A 23,238-nucleotide genomic window follows, 5' to 3' on the forward strand; every position below is an offset into this window, starting at 1 on the left:
GAAGGGAGAAAATTAATTTCATGGGGTTCTACTCCTGGGCAAAGAACTATAGGCAACTCCAAATGCTCAGCTCTGAAGTCATATACAGACAAGCAACACATATGGATTCAGAACATTATTTATATATCTGTGAATACATACACACACATAAATATGTATGTACATGGCAAGAGTAAAAGAAAAAGAGGCTATCAATTTTAGAGTGAGCAGGGATGAGAGGGCTTGGAGAGAAGGTACTTGGGAGGTACTGGAGAAAGGAGAGGGAAGAGGGAAAATGATGCAATTCTTTTTTTTAACTAAAAAGAAAAAAATTAAAACAAAAAATAGAGGACAACGCTAGATGGAAATATCTCTTATATTTGTTCATTAACACAGTTAATACAATAAACATGGTAAAATTTCTAACAGTGATCTACAGATTCAATGAAATTACAATCAATACTCCAATGGCATTCTTCACAGAACTAGAAAACACAACCCTAGAATTCATCTGGAAGCACAGAAGATCATGGATACCCAAAACAATCCCAGGCAAAAATAACTCTGGAGGTATCATCATACCTGACTTGCATCATACTATAGGGCAATCGTAACAAAACCAGCATGATATTGACATTAAAAACAGATAAAAGATCAATGGGAAAGAACAGAGTCCCCAGAAGTAAAACAGTACAACTCCAGCCAGAAATATAGCTCAGAGAAGAGGCAGCCACTTCAACAAATGGTGCTGGGAACACTAGATAGCCATCTGCCGGGGAATGAAGCCAGATCACTTATTCTCACCAAACACTAACATCAATTAAAAATGGATCAAAGACTTTAATGTAAGCCCCCAAACTCTAATACTGTTAAAGGAAAACACTCTACTACATAGACATAGGTAAGAATTTTTCAAAACAAAAAAATTCCCATGAGAATGTAGAGAAAAGTTCCTCAGATACTGATGGTGGGAATGCAGCCACAATGGAAATCATAAGGGAGGTTCCACAGAAAACTAAACCAAAACCCAGTAATTTCATATAACACAGATATACTGTTTCTCTTCGTACACCCTAAGATCTCTAAGTTAAGAGAGCACAGAGAAGCCTATCCATCCATTACCATTTGTAGTGACCAGACTATGGAATCAGCCCTCAGGGTCTGTCAACAGGTGAATGAATAAAGAAAATTCATGCACATATCCAATGGCGCTTGCTAATCCATGAAGAAAAATGAAATTATGGTATCTTCTGTAAAAATGAGTGTAAGTAGAAATAATGTTAAGTAAAATAAAAAATAATAATACATGTTTTTTGCTATTGTGGCCTTAAAATTCCTTAAACATACATAAAATCATATGTTCGTGTGAATATGCATGTTGTAAAAACAGAAAAGAGATGGGGGAAGAAAGGACGGGGAGGGCTCCTAAATTAAGAATGGAGAGAAGGGGTATGAATGTTGGCAAAGGACAGGCCATCTTTGAAGGAAACTGTCTTTGTGAAACCCAGAACTGCAATAGCACACTGGAACACATTGGCACAGGAGACCACTTCCTAAACCCCAGTAGCACAGACACTGAGAATGGCAATTAATAAATGGGACCTCCTGAAACTGAAAAGCTTCTGTAAAGCAAAGGACATAATCAACAAGACAAAATGGCAGCCTACACAATGGGAAAAGATCTTCACTAACCCCGCATCAGACAGAGGTCTGATCTCCAAAATACACAAAGAACTCAAGAAACTGGTCATAAAAAGAACAAATATTCCAATAGAAAATGGGATACAGACCTAAACAGAGAACTCTCACCAGAAGAATCTAAAATGGCTGAAAGACACTTAAAGAAATGCTCGAGATTCTTAGCCATCAGAAAAATGCAAATCAAACAACTCTGAGATTCCATCTTATACCTGTAAGAATGGCCAAGATCAAAAACACTGATGACAACTTATGCTGGAGAGGTTGTAGAGTTAAGGGAACACTCCTGCATTGCTGGTGTGAGTGCAAACTGGTACAGCTGCTTTAGAAATCAGTATGGCAAATTCTCAGAAAATTAGGAAACAATCTACCCCAAGACCCAGAAATACCACTGAAGGAATGGTTAGGAAAATGTGGTATATTTACACAACGGAGTACTACACAGCAGAAAAAATAACAACACCTTGAATTTTTCAGGCAAGTGGATGGAGCTAGAAAACATCATATTGAGTGAGGTAACCCAGACCCAGAAAGACAAATATAATATGTATTCACTAATAAGTGGCTTTTAGACATAAAGCAAAGAAAAATCAGCCTACAATTCACAACCCCAGAGAACCTAGACCACAATGAGGATGCTAAGAGAGACATACATCTAGCTAATCTACATGGGAAGTAGAAAAAGACAAGATCTCCTGAGTAAATTGGGAGCATGGGGCTCACAGGAGCAGGTAGAAAGGGATGGGGGAGGAAGGAAGAGGAGCAGAGGAAAAAATATAGATTCAATAAAAACAATAAAAAATAGTTATATGCCAATACAAATTTTAAAAACAGTCATTTAGCTCACAAAAGTAAGCTATCTATGTTATTGGCTATGGGGGATGCTAATGTGAAGAAGACATTATAAATTGGCAATAAATTAAAAGAATGTGTAGAGTTGCTAAATTCGCCTAAACTCATAAAGCACTGTAGATTTCACAATTTTACAGAAAGTAAAATTAGACCTATTCATTATATTGAAATAACCCTTATCATAAAAATCTATTTCCCTTTTAGCTAAAGGCTATGGACTATCTTCTACTTTATCAACATACACAGAGGGACCATTTTCCTGTTTATGGATAGGATCCTCTTCTAAACGTGTTTAAGTAAAAGTTTCATGGATGAGTACTACATCTGGGGACTAAGTGAACTGAGTCAGAAGAGAAATGATGCTTGTTTCTAGGCTCAATGCCACCTAAACAATCTATTAGTCACCTTGTAACAAATAGAATTGTAGAGCCATGTTTGAATTTATTCATGGTTTGCTTTTTAGTTGTGTTCAGAAAAGGTCTCATTTAGCCCAGGCTGGCCACAAACTAGTTCCTCTTATTCTCTTAGGAGGCATTTTTTTAATAACTAGAATCACATCTGATTTTTCCATATTCCATATAGACTATTTGGATATCGGGGGAGGGGTAGATGAATTCATGATGAATGTGGTATGCCCATTCACTAGGAAAATGGTGAATTTGTCATGTAGAAAACAAAAAGTACATGTGACCTACATGCTAACTTTGAGATGAACTGTTTTAAACCATTGCAAAATGTATACAATGTCTTATATTTAGTCTGCTTTTTTTGTAGGTTCATATCTAAATTTGGAGGGAAAAAAAGTTACTATTTTAAGACAATAATTTTAAATAATTTTCATGAAAAATATATACTTCAATGCATAGAAAAGATTCCTATAAATTCAAAAGATATGTATGATTATAGTTGTGTTTGCTATCCTTCATGTAGCCTAGAGTATATCACAGGTATTGATCTATAATTTAATACATATTATATATGAAAAAGATGAATTATCTCCCTCATCAAAATACAGCTAGATTTTACCACCTGTAATTTCTGCTTAGAAACTAGCTTTGTTGACACTAGTATCTTCTTTCATGAGTCATGTGTCTCTCTGCCAGCAGTCTGTCCTTCTGTATTGCCTAATATTCCCCTTTCTTGGTCTCCTTTCTAAATGTTAAACTGTACCCATGCTTAACAGCAGTTCACAAATGACCACGTACACATTACAAGCTGGGATCCATATATGAAAAAGACTATGTGAATTTTTATCTTTCTGGGTATGGGTGATCTCACTTAATAGTATACATTCTGTCGATAAAATTTCCTGTAAATTTTATGATTTAACTTCTTTACATCTGAATAATATTCCATTTCATATGTATAATGTATTTTCATTTTCTATCCATCAGCTGATGGACATGTTGGCTCCACTTTGTGGTATTGTAAAGTAGAGCAGCAATTAAACATGGATGTGTAAATATTGCTGCAGAGGGATATGGAGTTCTCTGGGCATTTTCCCGGAAGTGAGTGGCTGGGTCACATGGTAGTTCTATTTTTAATTCTTTGTGGATCCTCCAAACTGATCACCATAGTGGTTATATTTGTTTCCATCTTCACTAGCAGTGAATGAGGGCTCCTCTCCCCCAACGTCCTTCCCAACACTTGATACTCATTTTGACTGGGGTGAGATATCGCAATAGGAGTCCTTGTTTCTACTCTGTCATAGAATTTTTCTTTTTTATAATGAATAAACCAGAAAAAAACGTAATTGACAGTAAAAGTGTAAAACCCCACGTGAAGATCCACAGCCTCACAATGGCCATTCCAATGGTGTAGAAAAGTTCAGTGCAACGCATAAGAGGTTGGGACTAATCTTGCATTTGTTTAGTGGCTACCTTCATCTAGCTGTGGTAGGATTTCATCTGTGCATTCATTATAATAAAGCGATCTAATAGAATGAAAGAAAAAGAAACGAGTTGACAGTATCTTTGTTCTGTACCCAGTTAGACTCCATTAGTGTCTTTTGGACTGAACTTTCATTATTTAGCTAAATATGCCTTCCTCCCCCTTAGGAATCAACACTGTGAATCACAATTATCTTTTATGCCAGGCGATGGTGGCGCACACCTTTAATCCCAGCACTCGGGAGGCAGAGACAGGCGGATCTCTGTGAGTTCGAGACCAGCCTGGTCTACAGAGCTAGTTCCAGGACAGGCTCCAAAGCCACAGAGAAACCCTGTCTCGAAAAAAAAAAAAAACAAAAAAACAAAAAAAATTATCTTTTATGTTTTTTTTTCCTAACAAAAACAAATAGATAATTCCACAGTGAATATTATGCAAGGGGGAGTTCACTAGACAAAAGCTCTGTCAAAATGAGGCGAACTTTAGGCTGCCCAGCAACTCCACTTCTTCTACCCTGAGTACTGCTGGAGAAAATGGCTGCTCCACTTCACTGCGGTGCAGGTTGGCAATTCCTCTTAAAATGTCTTTATCTTACTAGGGGTTTCCCTTTGGAGTTAAGCTCCTCTTCTTTCTCAGGGATGAAACAAAACCCTGGTGACCAAGCACTGGGTTTATCACTTCGTTTATTGCTTAATCATCTCAGTCTATTTTGTTTCCAGTTGCTTTTCAAGGTCCTCCACGCCTGCTCGCCCATAAAGTGCATACCAAGGAAGCTGCAAAAATGCTGAGCCAGTGTCCTGGACCCATTTTGAAGAATACAGGAACTCTGCTACACACATGTGGCCTCTGGGAATAGGATGGTTGTTGCAACTCAGGGAATCTAACTTCAGGATTCAAAAGCAGGCTTGGACTTACAACAGGAATGAGAGATACCCAGAGAACACCCTTAGGCAAGCGTCTGCTTCTCATTTGTCCACTTAGAATATTCTGGTTTAAAGTGGGTATGAAAAGCCTGGGTCAAAACTGGTCTCGCTGAACATAGCGGACAAGGAGGACTACTGAGACCCCAAGAACAATGGCAACGGGTTTTTGATTCTACTGGACCTATTGGTTTTGTGGGAGCCTAGGCAGTTTCGTGGATGCTCACCTTACTAGACCTAGATGGAGGTGGGTGGTCCTTGGACTTCCCACAGGGCAGAGAACCCTGATTGCTTTTTGGGCTGACGAGGGAGGGGGACTTGGCTGGGGGAGGGGGAGGGAAAGGGGAGGCGGCGGTGGGGAAGAGACAGAAATGTTTAATAAATAAATAAATAAATTAATTAAAAAAAAATAAAGTGGGTATGAAGCACATGGCTGTGACCCAGTGCTCTGCACTGAAAACCATTCCTGAGAGTCTGGCTTTGCAGTTTAGAAGAGAAACGGGTAAATAAGAGGCGGCTCCTTCAGGTGCCCACAGGTTGGCGTAGGGAAGATTGGAAACTGTTTTCCATCATTTCTCAGAGTAGATCAGAAAATCAAAAGCTTTAGTGGTTCAGGGAAATCTAATAGCATCTTTCGCTGAAGGTCACCGGCAGACCTCAGGCTTTTACTCCGAGAGAAGAAATGTGGCTTAGCAATGGGGGAAGAAAAGAGAAACCATTCTAATATAGTTCCTCTATATTAACACAGCTGGAAGGAGAAATGAAGATGGCTACTCTGAGTGTATTTTAACAGTACGTGACAATTATCCTTACAGGAAAAATAACAACATTGAGATACAGAATACATGATACAAAATTCCAAAGACACTATGTTATGCTCCTGCCGTAACTGTAGTTCCTTTAATGGTTACAACCTCTTGAGGGACTCATTCTATTATTATCTTAACAGAAGAGGAAACTGAAACTCAGGAGAGTTAAATAAATGACTAAGCACTCACAGGTGGTAACAGGAATTCCCAACATCTAACCACAGATTTTTAACATGTTTCATTATCTGATTATCTTTCTTCTATAGCCATTTTGCCAACAAAATAGGAATGGTGAAATATTTAGAGAAAGGGGGAATCTGAAAGTTTGACAAAACAATATACATAGCAGAGATCAGTATCGCAGCCATTCTGTATTGTTTAGTTCAGGTTCTTGAAAAAAAATTGAAAATAATATATTATTTCTTTCTGTGTGTATATTTGTGTGCGTTGTGTGTAACTGTGTGTATGTGTGTGCTGTGTATGTTTATATGTATGTGTTTTGTGTGTATATGTGTGTGCTGTGTATGCGTGCATGTTGTGTATGTGGGGCATACACATACCACGGTGTTCTTGCGAGGTAAAAGGAGAATTTCATTGAGTCAGTTTTTCCACATTTAGGTGGGGATCAAATTCAGGTTTTAAACTTTTGCAATTTTTTTTTCCTGCTGATGAAAGAAGTCTCAGTGAGGGACTCCAGAACAGACTAGTCTCTGGGCCTGTGTCTGCAGGTGGTTCTGTTAATTGCGGTGGGAAGACCCACCCACTGTGGGTGGCACCATTTCCTAGGCAGGAGCTTCTGCCCTGAGTACTGCTGGAGAAAATGGAAACCAGCATGCATGCATTGACTCCCTTCCCTGCTCCGTGCTTTTGACCGTGGCTGTAGCATCAAAGCTGCCTATGTTCCTGCTGCCTTGATTTTCCTGCAATGGTGGACTGGAACTTGGAATTGTGAGCCAGATATTTCTCCCCTAAATTGTTTTCATCGTAGCAACTGGAGAAGCAACTAAGACAGGAACATATTGACTGCCTTTGATTCACGGTAGTAGTGGGAAGAATCTAAACATTTGTTGAAGCCAGAAAGGCAGAAAAGCTTCTAAGTTAAAAACAAACAAACAAACAAACAAAATAATTGTCATTTTGGGCAATAGCAACAGTTCTCACTGTATGGACTTCTGCCATTTCCAAAGCATCATCTTGACGCTTTTCCTGTGAGATATGAGCCACCCTGTGCTCTTCGCCCAGAGCAGCTGTAAAGGCAGGATTATAAACTGGACGTGAACTTGAGATTATAAAGCAGGCTTCGAATGAAAGGTTGACCATTCTAGCGAGCAGTGCGACCATGAGTGTCTGAGTCCTTGTGCTTTGGGTTCACAAGTATTCGCTGTAGCGCTGCAGTCACCCTGCACACCAGTGAGACCTGCACACCAGTCTTCCTCTTCCATGCCCCAAACTGCACTGCTCTACTTTGTCTAGGGTTTAATCTTATTCTCTCTTTGAAGCAAACTGTGAATCCCCAAAGCCAGGAGCAATTTTTCTAATTAAACTTTTAAATCTTCCATAAATTGTTCAGAAAAAGAATAATAACGCAAGAAAATAAAGCCTTTTGTCCCCCTTATATTTTGTCCTTATATTTCAGCTAAGGATAGTTTATAGGTACAGGAAATTTTAGGATTACAGAATAAGTTAATATTTAGTGCAACAACCACCAACGTTGCCAAGTTACAAAGTTGTTGGTCTGACCCATGGGCAAATCTATTCTGAAAGTGGGTGCCTCTGAGAAAAACAGAAGTTGAGTAGATGTTACTGTGCAGATGGATGTTACTGTAAAGCAACGAGATACATTTTCACTTAATGGCTTTTAAAACGAATCCTACTGTTTTACATCTTGCACATTAAGATACATTAAGGCATTCTTTAATTACCTGATAGTATTTAAAGGCTGATGTTATGTACATATGATATACATACAAGTGGCATTGCAAGCAAAACTGGTTTTCTGAGAGCAAGCACATCGTACTGAACACATTACAAAGCTCATTGGCTAAGAACATGGATGAAAAGCATGGCCGATGGAGAATCACGGAGAGGAGACTGGGCTTCAAACATATTTTAAAGTTTCTTAGGATGCTCTCATCTCCACAGAAACAAAGTTATTCAGAAACTCTTGACAGAAATACTCTTGCACCTAAACTAACCTAAACTGACAAACGAGAAGTTAGGAAATGCTAACTTGGGCATATCCTCATGCAAAAGGCCAGAGGCGTGATGTGTATATCAAGTAGTAACAATTGCAAAATTTTACTTCTTTTAGAACATGGAGCTCAAAATTTCAAATTTCTGAACTTCTCAAATCTCATTGGAGAGTTTATGATCACATACTTGAGGAATATTTAGGATACTACATGCAACTTATAGGGTTATTTTAAAACATATTTTGTCCTTAAAAACTGTATTTTCTTCTATATGATTAAGTGTCCCTAAATTTTGTGACTATTCCTTTGTACCTCTGACATATTATTAAGAGAATTTTCTAGAAGTTTTCATTTTTCAAGCCATTATTAAGTTTTTTTTTTAACTTGAAGAGGTCTCACCACTGTCTTCAAAGCTATTATAAAGTAGTTTCAATATTATTTCACAAAATAAGAAACTTGGGCTATTCTCTAGAAATCCACAGACGTAATGCTTTTTGTCCACTAAGGCAGCTATTTTATTATCCATAGTCTTTATTAAAGATTTTATTTTTAATTTTATTTATGTGCATTTGCGTGTGCATGCACACACATGTGCAAGAGAGAACATTGTCTGTAGAGGGTAGGCGAGGTCATAGCATCACCTGGAGGTGGAGGGCAGTATGGGTACTGGGAGGTGTGTGTTCCTAACCAAAAGGCCATCCTCCCCTCCTCTGCCCTTAGTCTTTAAACCTGACTTTAAGGGAAGCCTCCGAGTCATGTTCTCCTGCAGTGGTTCCCAGTCTTCCTCATGCTGTGACCCTCGTGTTGTAGTGATCCCCAAACATAAAATTATTTTATTGTTACTTCATAACTGTCATTTTGCTACTATTATTGATTGTAATGTAGGATATCTGATATGTGACTCAAAGAGGTTGTGACCCAGAGATTGAGGATCACCCCTCAAGGAATTCTATTCTCTCTCTCTCTCTCTCTCTCTCTCTCTCTCTCTCTCTATATATATATATATATATATATATATATATATATATATATATTATGGACCTGTTAATCCCACAAAACATTTTCCTCCCAAATTGGCTTTGGGGCTGGTGTTCATTACAGCAGCAGAAGCAAACCAGGCCAGGCTCAGTTAGTCAGCAAAATTCAGAAAGCAGGAAGATTTACCTGCCTGCCTGCCTGTCTCCTGGACCCTTACTCGAATTTTCTACCCATAACCAACAACCATGAGAGCCTCACAGACACAGTGGCACATTTTGGATGTTTAATCAGTTGAAATAGTAGTAATTATTACCGAGCTCCAGCCCATGTTACAGGAAGGATAACGCAGATTTGGGGGTGCACACCTTAGTGCTAAGCCCTTTCCTAATACTCCAGCAAATGCCATCTTTCCCTGGGTCACGGCCAGGGAGCACAAGAGCAACACAAACAAAGATAAAAATAGCTCCGGGTCAGTTGACTTTGATGGAAGGGATTCCTCCTGACCTCGGGTGGCAACAGTAACTGTTGACTGCACTTCACACAGCGCTGGGGAGTCCCTAACATACTGTACTAGCATCTCCTATCAGGGACTCCCTCACGCTCAGCAGAGAGAGGCGGAGGTGAATCTGGGTCTCGAATGCAGCTACCTCGGTCACCAGGACGTATTTCCTTCCTTAATTTTTCTTGCAATGAATCGGTTTTAAAATTCCTATTTCAAACAAATGCAAAATAGAGTTACGTTCTCATGTAGTTTATACCACATTCATACGCCATGCTTCATACAATATGCTCCACAAATGAGGAAAATGTCATCGGTCCCATCACGTGTATCTATTTATTATCTAGTGATCTAAATTATATTAAATATAAATAATGTAAAATAAACTACATAAAACATTCAAACCATTATCACTATAAACTAAATAGGTGCTTACAATTGTAGAATCACAAATTACTCCCACTACACTTATTTTATCCATATATATAAAATATATAAATATATATGTGCATATATATATACATTCCAGTTTCTTTTTCTGAGTTTACATTTAAATTAATTTAATTGTAGTATAATTAAGTTAGTAAGCACTTATCAGAACTCAGGAAGGAATTAAAAAAATCATAGACAATGGGGGGGGCAAAAAGTGATTTACGACTTCTCAGTAAACTAATGTGGCTAGCATTTATTCACTACATAGAGTTTTCTTAAAAGCAATTTGTTTGGACTCCTCTGGCTGCATATCTTAGCTGACTTTGTTAAGCGGTCTTTGACAGGCCTGCAGGAAGGCCTCTGCTCCTGGGTTAGTGCAACAATGGTTACTAAGAAGACGTGAAAGAGGGAAGGAGAGAGAGAGAGATCTGAGGCTGGGGAAACACACGAGGAGGAAGAAGGGCTTTGAAAAGCACTTAAGGAAAATTCACCTACCAGCTCTACTCGTCCGAAACCTCCGACTCCGAGGGTGTCGATGATGTTGAAATCAGACAGCTTCAGGTTGGCGAAGAAGGCGGCTTCGGCTTCATATCTGGATTTTTTGATGTGAAAAAATGGAAATTTCTTAGAGGTGCAGACACGAGTACCAGGTATGAGTGCACTGGAAAGGCATGGCTGCGGCACAGGCTTTACCCGCGTCAACTCCATTCTGCTTTTAGAGTCTGCGTTTTCTCACACTCATACTCTTTAGGTCCCAGCTGTACAGAATAACATAGGCTTGCACTTGTTTTTGCAAAGCAGAGACAGACAACACAGAGCATCCAGTGCCTGCCAGCCAAGTGACTGATAAGCGCAGTAACAAACCAGTCACATCTTGGTGTTTTTCCTACGCGTCTTCTTGCGAGCATGGACTGTCTGAGTTGCTCTCTTTTGGATTTGTTTTGGATGTGTTGGGTTTGCTTGGTTTGGTTTTTGCTGTTCAGGTTTTAGATAGCAGTTTCTCATTAGCTCCCCTTATCCACAGATTGGCAGTGTCTTCTATCAGTACTTATCAAGAGTGGCAGGATCCAGAGACAAGCGGGGGGCGTCCCTGGCGTGAAATCCCAGCTAGGTCTTAGGAAAACAGATCCGAAAACCTGAGAACTGAGGTGCAAATGTCTGCAATGGATGATCCCAGGAGCATATTCACGTCCCTGAGAAAGGTCTTTCCTCCACTTAGATCTACGCACGGACTTTCTGCTAGCAAGCCCCGTGTCTTTCTGTTTGCAAGGTTTTTATATGAGTGGTGAGAAGCAGAGACTAGCATCCAAGCCTAACTGCACACGTGTCAATCTGACGCAGGCAAGAGGCCAAAATACGCTTCTACCCAATGAGAAGACAGTATGCGTTGCCTAAAATATCTCCTGGTTAAAGGCCTTGCTGTTTTTAGAAAGGGCAGGAAGGCTTAAAGATGAAGAGGATCGGCCCACTGACTAAGCCAGGTCAGGACCACATTCAGCTGTCTCAAAACTGAAGTGCTGAAATCCCTATGTAATGACCTTTGACCTTCAGGCCAATAGGACTCAATCTAGTACTGTACTGTGCACAGACATGGAGAATATACTTGAGGAAATATACTCGAGGACACAGATTTGATCATTTTCAATACAGTCATGGCACCTTCTGTGTTATCCTCTATGGCATTTTTCCTTACCCTATTATAATCAAACAGACCTTTAAAAGTTGTTAGACTGCAAAGCACATGTAACAGCTTCTTAGAGGAGCTTTCAACCCTCTTCAATTTACAGTTACAGTTACACTTTTACAAAAAGTCCCTTGTTGCTAGACAACTCAGAGTGGGTGAAAACAAGCAGAAAAGTACTAATCTTTATTTGCTTATTGTGTGAGTTCTTTGAATCAGACTCTATAAACAAAGCTGGTGAATCCAAGAGTGTTTGCAAAGTTCTCACATTAATGACAAAATCCAAAGGTCACCAGAGTGGTCCAGGAGCTGATGAGCGAGACCGGAACATAAGGAACAAATGCGCATTTCTAACATTCCAACTGCCATCTGCTTTGGGAAAGTTAAACTCCATCCCATTTAATGAGACAGTGGCAGAGTTGACTCCAACAGGTGCTTAAAAGGACATCTGTTGAGATCAGACTCCATGAGGGTTTATACGTGGTCAAATATTTCCTGGTCGTCTAGATAAAAATGAAACGACTGAGAAATTAAACTTATGCCCTGGCAGTGTTGAAGCATGCATGGACAGCCCAAATATGGCGGCTCTGCTGAACTTGTCCTTATTGGGTTTCATGGTCTAAGCTGATGAGAATGACTGACCAGGTCTCTTCCTTAATGGGCATCAGATCCCATTACAGATGGTTGTGAGCCACCATGTGGTTGCTAGGAATTGAACTCAGGACCTTTGGAAGAGCAGGCAATGCTCTTAACCGCTGCACCATCTCTCCAGCCCAAAGATGGCTTAACAGGCCCACATCCTAATAGCATTGCTCCAGTTTTTGATTTTCGTTAAACAGAACAACAAAAAACACCTTTTATAAAAACATGGAGTTTTAAAAACATTTTTGAAACCTTCCTACCCATTCTATTTTATCCGCCTCAAAACAAACATGAAAAAGATCTGAAGGGAAAAATTTAAACAGTGGCCAGTTCTAACTTCATCCAGTTGCTGAATTTTTAAGACATCACATTAACTGCTGGCCCATTAATCAAGACCTTTGCTGTTTCCTTTAGGTTTTTGCCTTGTTTGGCTTTGTGTACTTTTTGAGACAAGGTCTTTTTTTTTTTAAGCGAGGGCTGCCTTTAAATCCATGGTCCTCCCTCCTGCTTTAGCTTCTCCAGAATTGGGGTTATGTATATGGACTACAAGATTTGCATATTTTATATTTTTATTAATCTAAAATATGATGTGGAATATAACACTTTACTAAAATGTCATGTCAGTACTAATATAACCACATATTTGTAACAAGAACATCTTTGAATAATAATGTGTTTTCTGGATGCATAGGTCTCAGGTGTACAAAGGGCACACTCAGACTATTGCATTAGTTTTATATCTGTTTAATTTATGACATTATTACTTAAACCCTTGAATAGACCCCAACATTCAATTTGGCCTTGTAGTAGGCTGAAATACATCAAAATGAGTGAGGTGATTCCAGCTTTGGCAGGACATCAAAGCTCCCCGAGGTCTTTCAAAAGTAGTCAGAGCCATGCTATAACCAAATGAAACAACTACTTCTAGGACTTTTGGTACCAAAAGTCTTCATTTTGTGAAACTCCCAGTGACTCAATTCATAATCAGTGATGAACCCCAAAGGTCTAAACATTCTCAAAGCTCCAACCTGTTCCAACAGCAGCTTCCGAGTCCGAGTGAGAATTAAATTAGACCAGAGAATTAGAGGTGGTAGAACCTGGCATGAAGTTTTGGCTCCTGAATTTTTGGCCCTCCATCATCAGATGAACAATTGTTCTGTAATGGCTAGCAGCTTAAAATGTTAGCAAATAAATAATTAGGGCCAGCGAGATGGATCAGTTGGATCAGAACAGATCTGATCAGATGGATCAGAACAGTGCTTGCAAAACAAATCTGACAACCTTAGTTTAATTCCAGGAACCACTTCTAAAAGTTGACCTTCGATCTTCACACGTAAATGCCTATACTCACCCAGGACATACACACACACATATACACATGCACATATATGCACACACATGCATACATACATACACCAATAAATAGCTCATACAAAGTAGAAATATTATGATGTACTTTTGTTGGTCACTAAAAGTATTTCAACTAATGAGAGGGGTATAGTAAATTTTCTCCCAGGTAGCAGATAATTTTCTTTAGTTATAAAAATCCATTTATATATATATTTATATATAATTTATATATATATATTCCCACTCACTAGAAACACTAATTGTGATTACTGATATTGCAATTACACTTTGTTAGTCTTTTTAATTACTCTGCTGTTATAATGTTCCCTGATGATATGATCTTACTATTGATGAGATATATTTTAAAGGAGCCTTAAGATAATTCTCGTCTTCCTCTTCTACTCTGTTTCTATTTGTGTCAGGGGCTAATTCTTGGACGGTTCAAACCACACAGAGGCTCTTTATCTTTTCCGACCCAAGGAATGCTATGAGTTGCATGTTGCTTTAGATGTGGTCACTTTTTTCTCGTTTAGATTTATTAAAGAGTAGTAGCTTCATCACAGAGACTTTTCACATGTTCCCTTGTGAATCAACAACTTTTAAACATGAATGATGTTGTGTAAAAGAATTTCTAAAGATGCTCAGATGCGATTTTCTTTTCGGTCTTTTACTTTATTGTCCCCAATGGGAGGGATATAACCATTCTTTCCCTTGGGGTTTTATCTCAATGATCTTCAAATTTCATTAGAGCTGATAAAGTTTAAATGAGAAAGAAACTAAGTAAATAGTTATTTATCAAATATTTTTTTATCAAAAACAAATTGTGTCCAGTCTAAGTTTTTAGTTAAACTGCTGTGGGGAGGCTCGGGTACAAGGAATTAGGTATGGTAATGTGTTCACATGTTGTACAGTGTTAATGGGAAGGCAGTTGCCCAGTGTTTGATAGAAATCCATTTTAGCAACATGTATAGTCCTCAGTGTTTGGTTACATATACTATAACAGGGCTATAAAATATATTCTCTAATTGCTCTAAAGTTAGTGTGAGCCACTCACTTAAAATTATTATTATTAACTTAGTGATGGGGTGAAACTTATGGACATGTTTCTCCAGAAAAGTGCAAATACTGGTATACAAGTTTCAGTTACATTGATCCAAAGCCTATAAACACATAAATAGATCAATAGAGCACAAATAGAGTTTAGAGTATGGTTTAGAGATGGAGTTTATGCTTAGCAAGTCTGAGGCTCCAGTTTCAATTCCCAGCAAACATATAAAATGAATAAGCAAAACTGTAACAGACAAATAAAAAAGAAAAAAAATGTCTATACAAGACACTACGTGTGTTGAGTGAGGCAGGCAGAAGGCAGAATGTGTCATTTTGCAGACATTCCTGATGATAAAATTCCTGAGGCACTGTAGCGATTAGAAACAATAGAGTATTGTTAATCCTTACATGCGATTTGTTAAACCGTGAACTGTCAGACTGTTACGACCTGCTGGAAAAGAACAACAAAATTGCCCTGAATTTTACTCCCTTTTCAATTTCCCTTTTATGCCGCAGGTGTTCCTGAAGTAGTGAAGCTGAAAAACCAGTGGAGTGGAGGTGAGACCAGGACACGCAGCCTGGACCACCCGCAATTCTCTCGCCCTTGCCTCTTCCTCGCCTCTTCCTATGACAGCTCATTTGCACTTAGTTTACTTGTATTTCTTAGGCAGCAGATACTAGTCTTTAGATTTCCAGTTCTTCCACTCCTAGCAGCCTGGAGTCAGAACAAGGAGTTCCTTACTAACCATCACAGCTGCTTCTCTGGTTCTCACAGAGCATCTATGCAAATTACTGCAATTTTTGAATTAAAAGAATTGGATGCGACAGCTCATGACTTATTATTAAACTAGTCAACATGTTTCTCTGGGTCTCAGAAACTGGATAAGTGATTCATCCAGAAACAAACTTATGGGACTTACCACTACTTATTTTTCTATTTATAATTATAACAACAAATATTTCTACATCATTTGATAAAGCAGACAAAATTATGTATACTTTTAAGCAAAGGTGAAGTGACCGAAATATAGTATGATGAGTAGTTAAGAACCATTTGAACAAAGTGAATATGGCCCTGTTTGTTTTAATTCACTTTATCTGCCATCAAAACTAACTTCAGAAATCTCATTCCCCAGAGGAAGGCTATCCAAGGCCTCAGAATCTCTGGATCCACACGCAGATTACATTTCTTGGCTTTGCCTGGACTCATCTGCTCTTGAGTGCATTTATATTGCTATTGAGTTCCGGTTTAGCAGTTCTTGGGGAAATCTATAAAAATAAAGTGTTTCAGTAAACATGGATGTATTCTAATCAATAACTAAATTATATCCTTCTGTGCGTCTAATAACAAGGGATATAATCAGAAGAAAATGTCTACTTGGGATTCAATAATGACATAAGAGAACACAAGAGCTAAGAGACGAAAGCTCATGACTTGTGGTTCTGTCTCTGTCCATGACTTTGACCTTCCAAGTCTTCATATCTTTAATGTTGAGGTACCCTTAGAGATATTGAAGATGGACACCCAGGCAAATAGGCGTGAATTCATTGTGAGTTCAAGTCAGAATCCAAGCTCTCAAAGCCACCAGGCAAGTGTCAAAGAACTGTCTGCGCACATTTTGCATGCCATAAGAGATCAGTGGCATTTACAGATACATTTATACAGAAGTATGTTTTCAAGGAGTGAGATGTTTCAGAAATGGGATTGACAGGTTGAAGACACAGCCTTGGTCTCTGACAAATGTAAACTATAACACTGGTCATGAGGATTTAATGGCATACAAAATATGTCATGGTATACAAGTTTCTGACTTCATAGAGCTTAGTGTGTTGAATAGTTTGAGTGGCGAAATAAATAAAAATGTAGTAAAAAAATTATATCCACACATAGAGAAAGCAGCATTGAAATGAGAACAATGGTGCTTACGTACCTATATCAGCACAGATAGAATTTGAATTTGAACCACAGGTAACTCTGTGTTACAGTGTGGTTTAAACTATGTACAGGTATAAAGTATCAGGAGCTACATATCATGCACCCTTAATTATTAAATATTAGAAGTTAAACAAGTATAGTAAGTAAACATGGAGTATCTTTATAAACAAGTTATTAGCCATCTCTTATTTAGCTGCCATTTTAAAAGTATATTTTGAAGTTAGGCATAAAAGTAACATTTTTTTTAATTCATTGAGAGGAGAGTAAATGATTTTGTAGGCTAAGTTAGTAATGAGAGTTATTTTCTTGTTGAATCATTTTTTTAAAATAAAAATTATAGAAAAGTTTCTTTTATTATATAGAATTTCCAGAAGAAGCCTTAAGCATAAGAAATATTACTCTAAAAATTTAAACCCAAAGGATAGCTCCTACTGTATTTTGTCATACAGAATCAAGGTATGACTAGCACTGTTTTAGTAGAAGAGAGAATAGCTTGAAGAAATTAAAGGTGCAAAATTAATTTAACAACTCTTAATTTTATTTCTTTAGGTCAGTTTTCTTCTGAAAGTGCAGCCTCTTCTTTGGATATACCTTTAGTTCACTGTCTCTACATTTTAAATTATGTTTCTTACAACCATAGGCTTCAAATGCATGCATTGACTTATTTAATCAATTGAGTCGTCATAAAAGGCTTCTATTTACTTTTCCCGTGCATCCCTTGAGGAGGGGCAGGCGACAGGCATGCACAGGAGAACTGCACTTCACCCTTTGCTTCAGAGCCACTGCCATGCAAAGGCTGTGCATGTAAGCAAGGAACATCTTTCTTCTAAGAAATAGAAGAATTCTCTCAGCTAAAGTTAATCCTGCTAGTTCTCTATATCAATGAGGCAACAAATTCTTTTGATTGTTTTTAACTGGCTTTTTCAGGTGTTAAATAATAATTGATTTTTTAAAATAAATAACAGAAGAATTAGGCCAGACCATTTTGCTGATTCTCATCACAGGGTATTTTTACACTTATTTAATAAATTAAATTTCTTTTAAAAATAGGAAAAATAATCACGTAATTTTAGAAATGTTTTTTAAAAAACTCAGAGCATTAAAATGTTGACATTGTTCAAGATCTCCATCAACACCATTGATGTCCATCTAATTCAACCTATACATTTCTAAAAAAAACCCTAATTCTGGAGATATTTAATCTGGCCAAGTGAGACAGACCTCAGGATTGGAGACTGGCATGTGATCTGTAAAAATTTTTTTAAACTACTGGGGTGTACATCTGTAGGTTTTATAACATCCAGATAAGTTTAACAAGGAAAAGTATAATAGTTATAAAATACATTTGAGCAACAGTTTTTTTTTCCGAAATAATGATAATTATGCCTACCTATATCCATGAACTTGAGCTCTAGCCTATAACGATACCAGACATGTTGATATTCAAGTTACATAAAAGGGTTCCAGTGCGAAAGTATATTGGTGCTTAAAGACACTTCAAGTTTTATTTAATAATAGAGAAATATTTGTAAAGAAACTAGTGCTAGAATGCTGATATATACTGAAAATTGGAACTACATGTTCAACATGCAATTACAACTAACAATTTTCAAAGATTTATGCAATTTGAGAGGAATTTGTATTTCTCTTGACTAAATAATTACCACCATGAAAACTAAATGACAAGAACCATGTCCTTGTGTTTTTTTTTTTTTTTTTCACGCACCTTTACCCAGCTCACAGGAATGGAAGGATGATGGAATAGTTCAAGACTAAAATGGCAGCTCTTTTTGTTTTCCATAAATGTAAATATTGATTATATGCAGTCGCTTCTTTAAAACATGCTCTTCGGTCATGGAGATTTAGAATAGATACCTTATCAAATTTCATTTCCATGTGAACTGTGAGTTTGAGGGAATAGTGTTATTACTTCATTTCTCACTCTCTCGGACACACACACCTTATTGAAACTGCGAAATCATTCTCAGTTTTAAATAATTAGTAAATGTAATAAGATTCAAGAAATTGGAAAGGGCCATTCAGACCCACCACAACCTTTATGACATTTAGCATAAAGAGAAGAGCTTTAGCATGTGGTTTCCTTACTCTTGCATATTTTGCAGAGGAAGTCTTATCTTTCGGCTATACCTTGTTTTTATTTATCTTTTCCGACTTTCCCTTCCTCACACAAGTTCATCATCTCAAGTCTCTTTAGTGACCAAGTCTGCATGGCCTAGGTGGGAGGATTTGCAGTCACAGGCGATTGTCAATGCATGCTGCAATAAACGGTGGGAACACCACTTTTGTTTGCCACCCGTCTTTCCCAGGGTTAACAATGTGTGCATAAGAAGCCCCCTTTACATTCCAGAAGATCATATCTGTTTGCATCCTCCATTCCAGTTGTCTTCTTACTACTGCAGAAACTACAGATATACAGACTGCCAAAAACCCTCCTTCTGTCCATGTAACAGGAGTCTACTGAGCTGGAGGCGTATGCCCTAGAAACTTACAGAGTGAGTTGGCACCTGTGAGCAGGTGTCCAGCAAAGTAAGCTAAAAGGAAGCCAGGGACTTGTGTTGGGGACTGTGTGTGTGTGTGTGTGGGGGGTCATCTCCTTCTGAGAGGGAGCTAAATGATCACTGCTTTCCTAAACTTTGCTCAAGCTTGTGCTTGGTGCTTGGAGCCACTCAATCTCTCTCTCTCGTAAAAAGATCGGAAGGCTTTTTTATTATCTTGAGTATCAGTACCTGTGATGCATCTTAATTATGTGTGAGATGTTGTCATTTTAGTCATCTCTAATTATTACCAAATGCCTAAATTTTTGTCCATGGATGTTTGAGCCAGACTAAAACTTTCTTAGTCCACCTGTATGATCTACAGTACATTTGGTTGACAAACAGAATAGATGTTAGTACATAGACATGAATTAATTTAGGAACATATAGGATCCGACCTATCAATAATATGTAATCATTCCTTCTCTAGAATTCAATTTCTTCATTCAGATTGTTGTAATTAAGGCTTGTGTTGTTTCTGGGATAGTGGGTGACATTGGCAACTGTTGCAGCATATTCCAATTAGACTGTTTTTACCATTTTAATTTCTCAAAATTTTTAATTTGTTGCTGTCAAATAAAGTAAACTGAAAATATTGTTATATGTAATAAATGAAGTTTGTGGCTCCTACAATCTATTCTAGACCTTTTTATAGAAGGGGTAGGTGAGGGTCTCTTTTGAAAATTTAAATTTAACATGCTATTCATGTCTACTTTGCTTTCAGAAAGCACAGAGTTTGTGAGGATTCAAATAGACATACGAAAGACACAAAGTCCTGCTATTGCTTCCCAACAAGATCCTTACCTTCATCTATTTCCTGAGTTTGTGAGACAGAGACGATACATCACCATACCAGAGCCAGAAAACAGACAAGAGTCAGGTAACAACCTTCGCAATCCAGAGCCTGGAAATGACTGAAACAGTCAAGAGGCATTCGCTGTTCTGTAAATGACCCACTGAGGACAAATCATTGCTCAAGTTAGAGTTTCCAAGAAGCTACTCGGTGTCCCGTTCCTGTAAACATGCCTCTATCATTTTCCAGAGCTTACTCAGTATGAAAACCTTCCTGAGAGCCAGCATAAAGACCCATGTTCATTAGGAAACAGTGAACGTCTTGCCAAGACTCATAGGCACAAACGCCATCATTAGTTCCCTTGCAACAGGCCAGTAAACACCATAGCTGCCTCTTTTTGACCAGATATTGGTCAGTAGATCTTTTATACTGGGAAGGCTAAATATCAGATCAGTTCTCTTGCTGCCTTTGGCAAATAATTATAAACACTCCTTGATTAAAGTCCTTACAAGATTTATAATGTCTTCACTCGGCTGCATGATGTTTATTAAGGGATCATCCCCAGCGGTAAAATTTGGAAGATAAAACAAATTAAAGAAACACACAGAGAAATTCTTTCTTTAAGGTTTACTGACAAATGACAATAGAAGGAAAAAGGGACAGACGATGCATTTCCTTTTTCAGAGTCCTCCAAAGTATATTTGCATTTTTTTTTACCATGTCACATGAGTTTCTTTGCGGTGTTATGAATATACAATACAATTAATTTTGCCTGGGGACCCTTCCCCATCAGTGGAAAAACAGTCATCAGTAGACTAATGCTTTGGAGATGTAACTGATACCATGAGGTTTTGGAAATCACTTATTGCAGATGGCTTGTTATTGCCTGTTCTAGAAACCATCATCTCCCATCCACTTCCATGCAGCAGTGCTGACTGGAAGAGCCTGGTCTGTATTGTTACAGATTCTACTTGGATCAAGAGTCCCCCATGCAGACATAAAGAAGCATAGTATCTTCACTTTAAGTACAACCCTGTTGTCATCAGTCCATGTTCATGAGTTTCACTGTGGTTGAACAGCTGCATCCGTGCCTGGCACTGCCGAGCCCTTCCATACAAGGTCCCTATGTACGGGGCACCATGGATACAGGCAACACACAGTCACAGCCAACAGTGAAGAGCGTCCTACAGCATCTGCCTTTCATTCCTGGGTGACATTCTTCCATTAAAAGACAGACATTTACCTGGTTGACACAAGTGGGAAAATCTGGCCTTCTGAGTCAAGATTTTTCCAAAGACCTTAAGCCCATGATCGCCTTTCCTTTTGGTTCAGATCCCCCACCTTCCAGACCAGATGTCTTCGACTTAGCAACAGACTGGCTCAAATCTCCTAACTGCTGCCTCTTCACCCCACACTTTTAATTCCCATTGAAAATCCAAGTCAGAAGCAAGCAAGCATCACGTGGGCATTTTAGAGAGTCAATGATAATGAGGCCACAATGACTATAGCGGGGTTGTGATTGAGAGCGAGGGCTCCTCAGACGGCACTGGCGGAACATGGGTTCGATTCAGGAAAATGGCATTGGGCTATATGGTTCCAGCTAAGTCGCCCCCACCTGAGTTTCAAACTTACTTGCCTTTAAAGAATTCCGAATCAAGAGAAATGGCATACCACCTGCTTTAGGTTTTCTAACAGAAAGTGAGCACTGAGTTTTGCGGCTAGAACAGACATTAAAGCTATGGCATCTCTAACTTCCGCTGGAAGGGGAGGGAGATCTGAAAGCAGAAACATAAAGTTAAGAAGGAACACGGAAGTTATCAGCGTTTCATTGCTTATCACACAATCTGCTATCATTGCCGGGAGCATAACAGCGTGCATGGAGCCTTCAGCCTGCAGCGGGCAGCGGCTGCCTCTCTGCTGTAAACCTGCCTTTGCATCCCTCTGGTTTTCACGCTACATACAGAAACTATTTCTATTATCTATGTTCTCAGATGGTCTACACGTACTGGATTTTACTTTCTGTTCAACTCGCACTTCATTCCTAAATGGAATATATTTTAATTATATTATATATTACTTTATTATATTATAAAATAATATAATACCACTTATGGAATGCATTACGTATGCCAAGAATAAGAGACTTTTAGTGTTATAATTGAATATTAATAAATGAGCCACATTTCCTTCTCAGTTTTCCAGTGAGATAAAACTAAAAGCTTACAAGCAATGTGACAGAAATTTGGATATAGCTCTTCTTCATGGTGCTTTCTATTGTGATAATTCATCAATTAAAATAAACCAGATATCTCAGTTTTGTTAAGTTTCTCTAAGGACCAGGATTAATATTCTGCAACTATATCTTTATTCCAGTAATCAATGTGGTATCAGCAAGAAATGAGATTTCTTGTAAATTTTTTATTTGCCCACTAGAGTTTAATATTATAGGAATTTATTAAGCTATCCTTCTGTGCATTTTCAAGGGCAATCTTAATAAACTTTACAATCTATTGCAATTACGACTACCTTGGTTTCAATATTTTCCATGTTTTTCCATGGACTATGGATGTACCTGAACTATAGCAGTGCCTGCTAGTTCCGAAAGACTATAACGGTTTGTTTCTGCTCTGGAGTGTCTGTGAACTGGCCATGAGGCTGGTACCATACTATTATTGAGAATTCAGCCATGAAAACCTGCTCAGAACAGGTTTGACCTGTGATAGTCTGTCCACAGCATTCTTTTTCACTTGTTATTTTTGGCCTAGAAATAATGGAACAATTGACTTGGAACAACAAAAGGCATTTTCAAGGTTGGTATCACCTTTGCCCTACATATTTTATAATAGAAACCAGTTGTCTAAGGGTAACAGCAATTATCCCTAGGTTGACAAAAACATAATTTTCCTGTGAGGGACAGACTCCATGAAAACTGTGTTACCTTGGCATAATTTACCAATGAGACACTACACAGTGACACATTATCCGAGT

The 23,238-nt window shown here is 38.3% G+C and overlaps 1 protein-coding gene across 2 annotated transcripts in view; it reads right to left on the bottom strand.

Annotated features, from left to right (window-relative positions):
- Nucleotides 1-23,238, bottom strand: part of Prkg1 (protein kinase cGMP-dependent 1) — a 1,099,611-nt gene that overhangs the window by 36,126 nt on the left and 1,040,247 nt on the right. For both annotated transcript variants that reach the window (XM_050158354.1, XM_050158348.1), the window contains exon 10: nt 10,742-10,838. In XM_050158354.1, the coding sequence (XP_050014311.1) occupies nt 10,742-10,838 (97 nt within the window). The remainder of the gene's footprint in view (nt 1-10,741; nt 10,839-23,238) is intronic.

Source organism: Alexandromys fortis, unplaced genomic scaffold, assembly GCF_014885135.2.
Source record: "Alexandromys fortis isolate MF-2015 unplaced genomic scaffold, M_Fortis_MF-2015_v1.1 scaffold_10, whole genome shotgun sequence".
In the NCBI taxonomy this organism is placed as follows: Eukaryota; Metazoa; Chordata; class Mammalia; order Rodentia; family Cricetidae; genus Alexandromys; species Alexandromys fortis.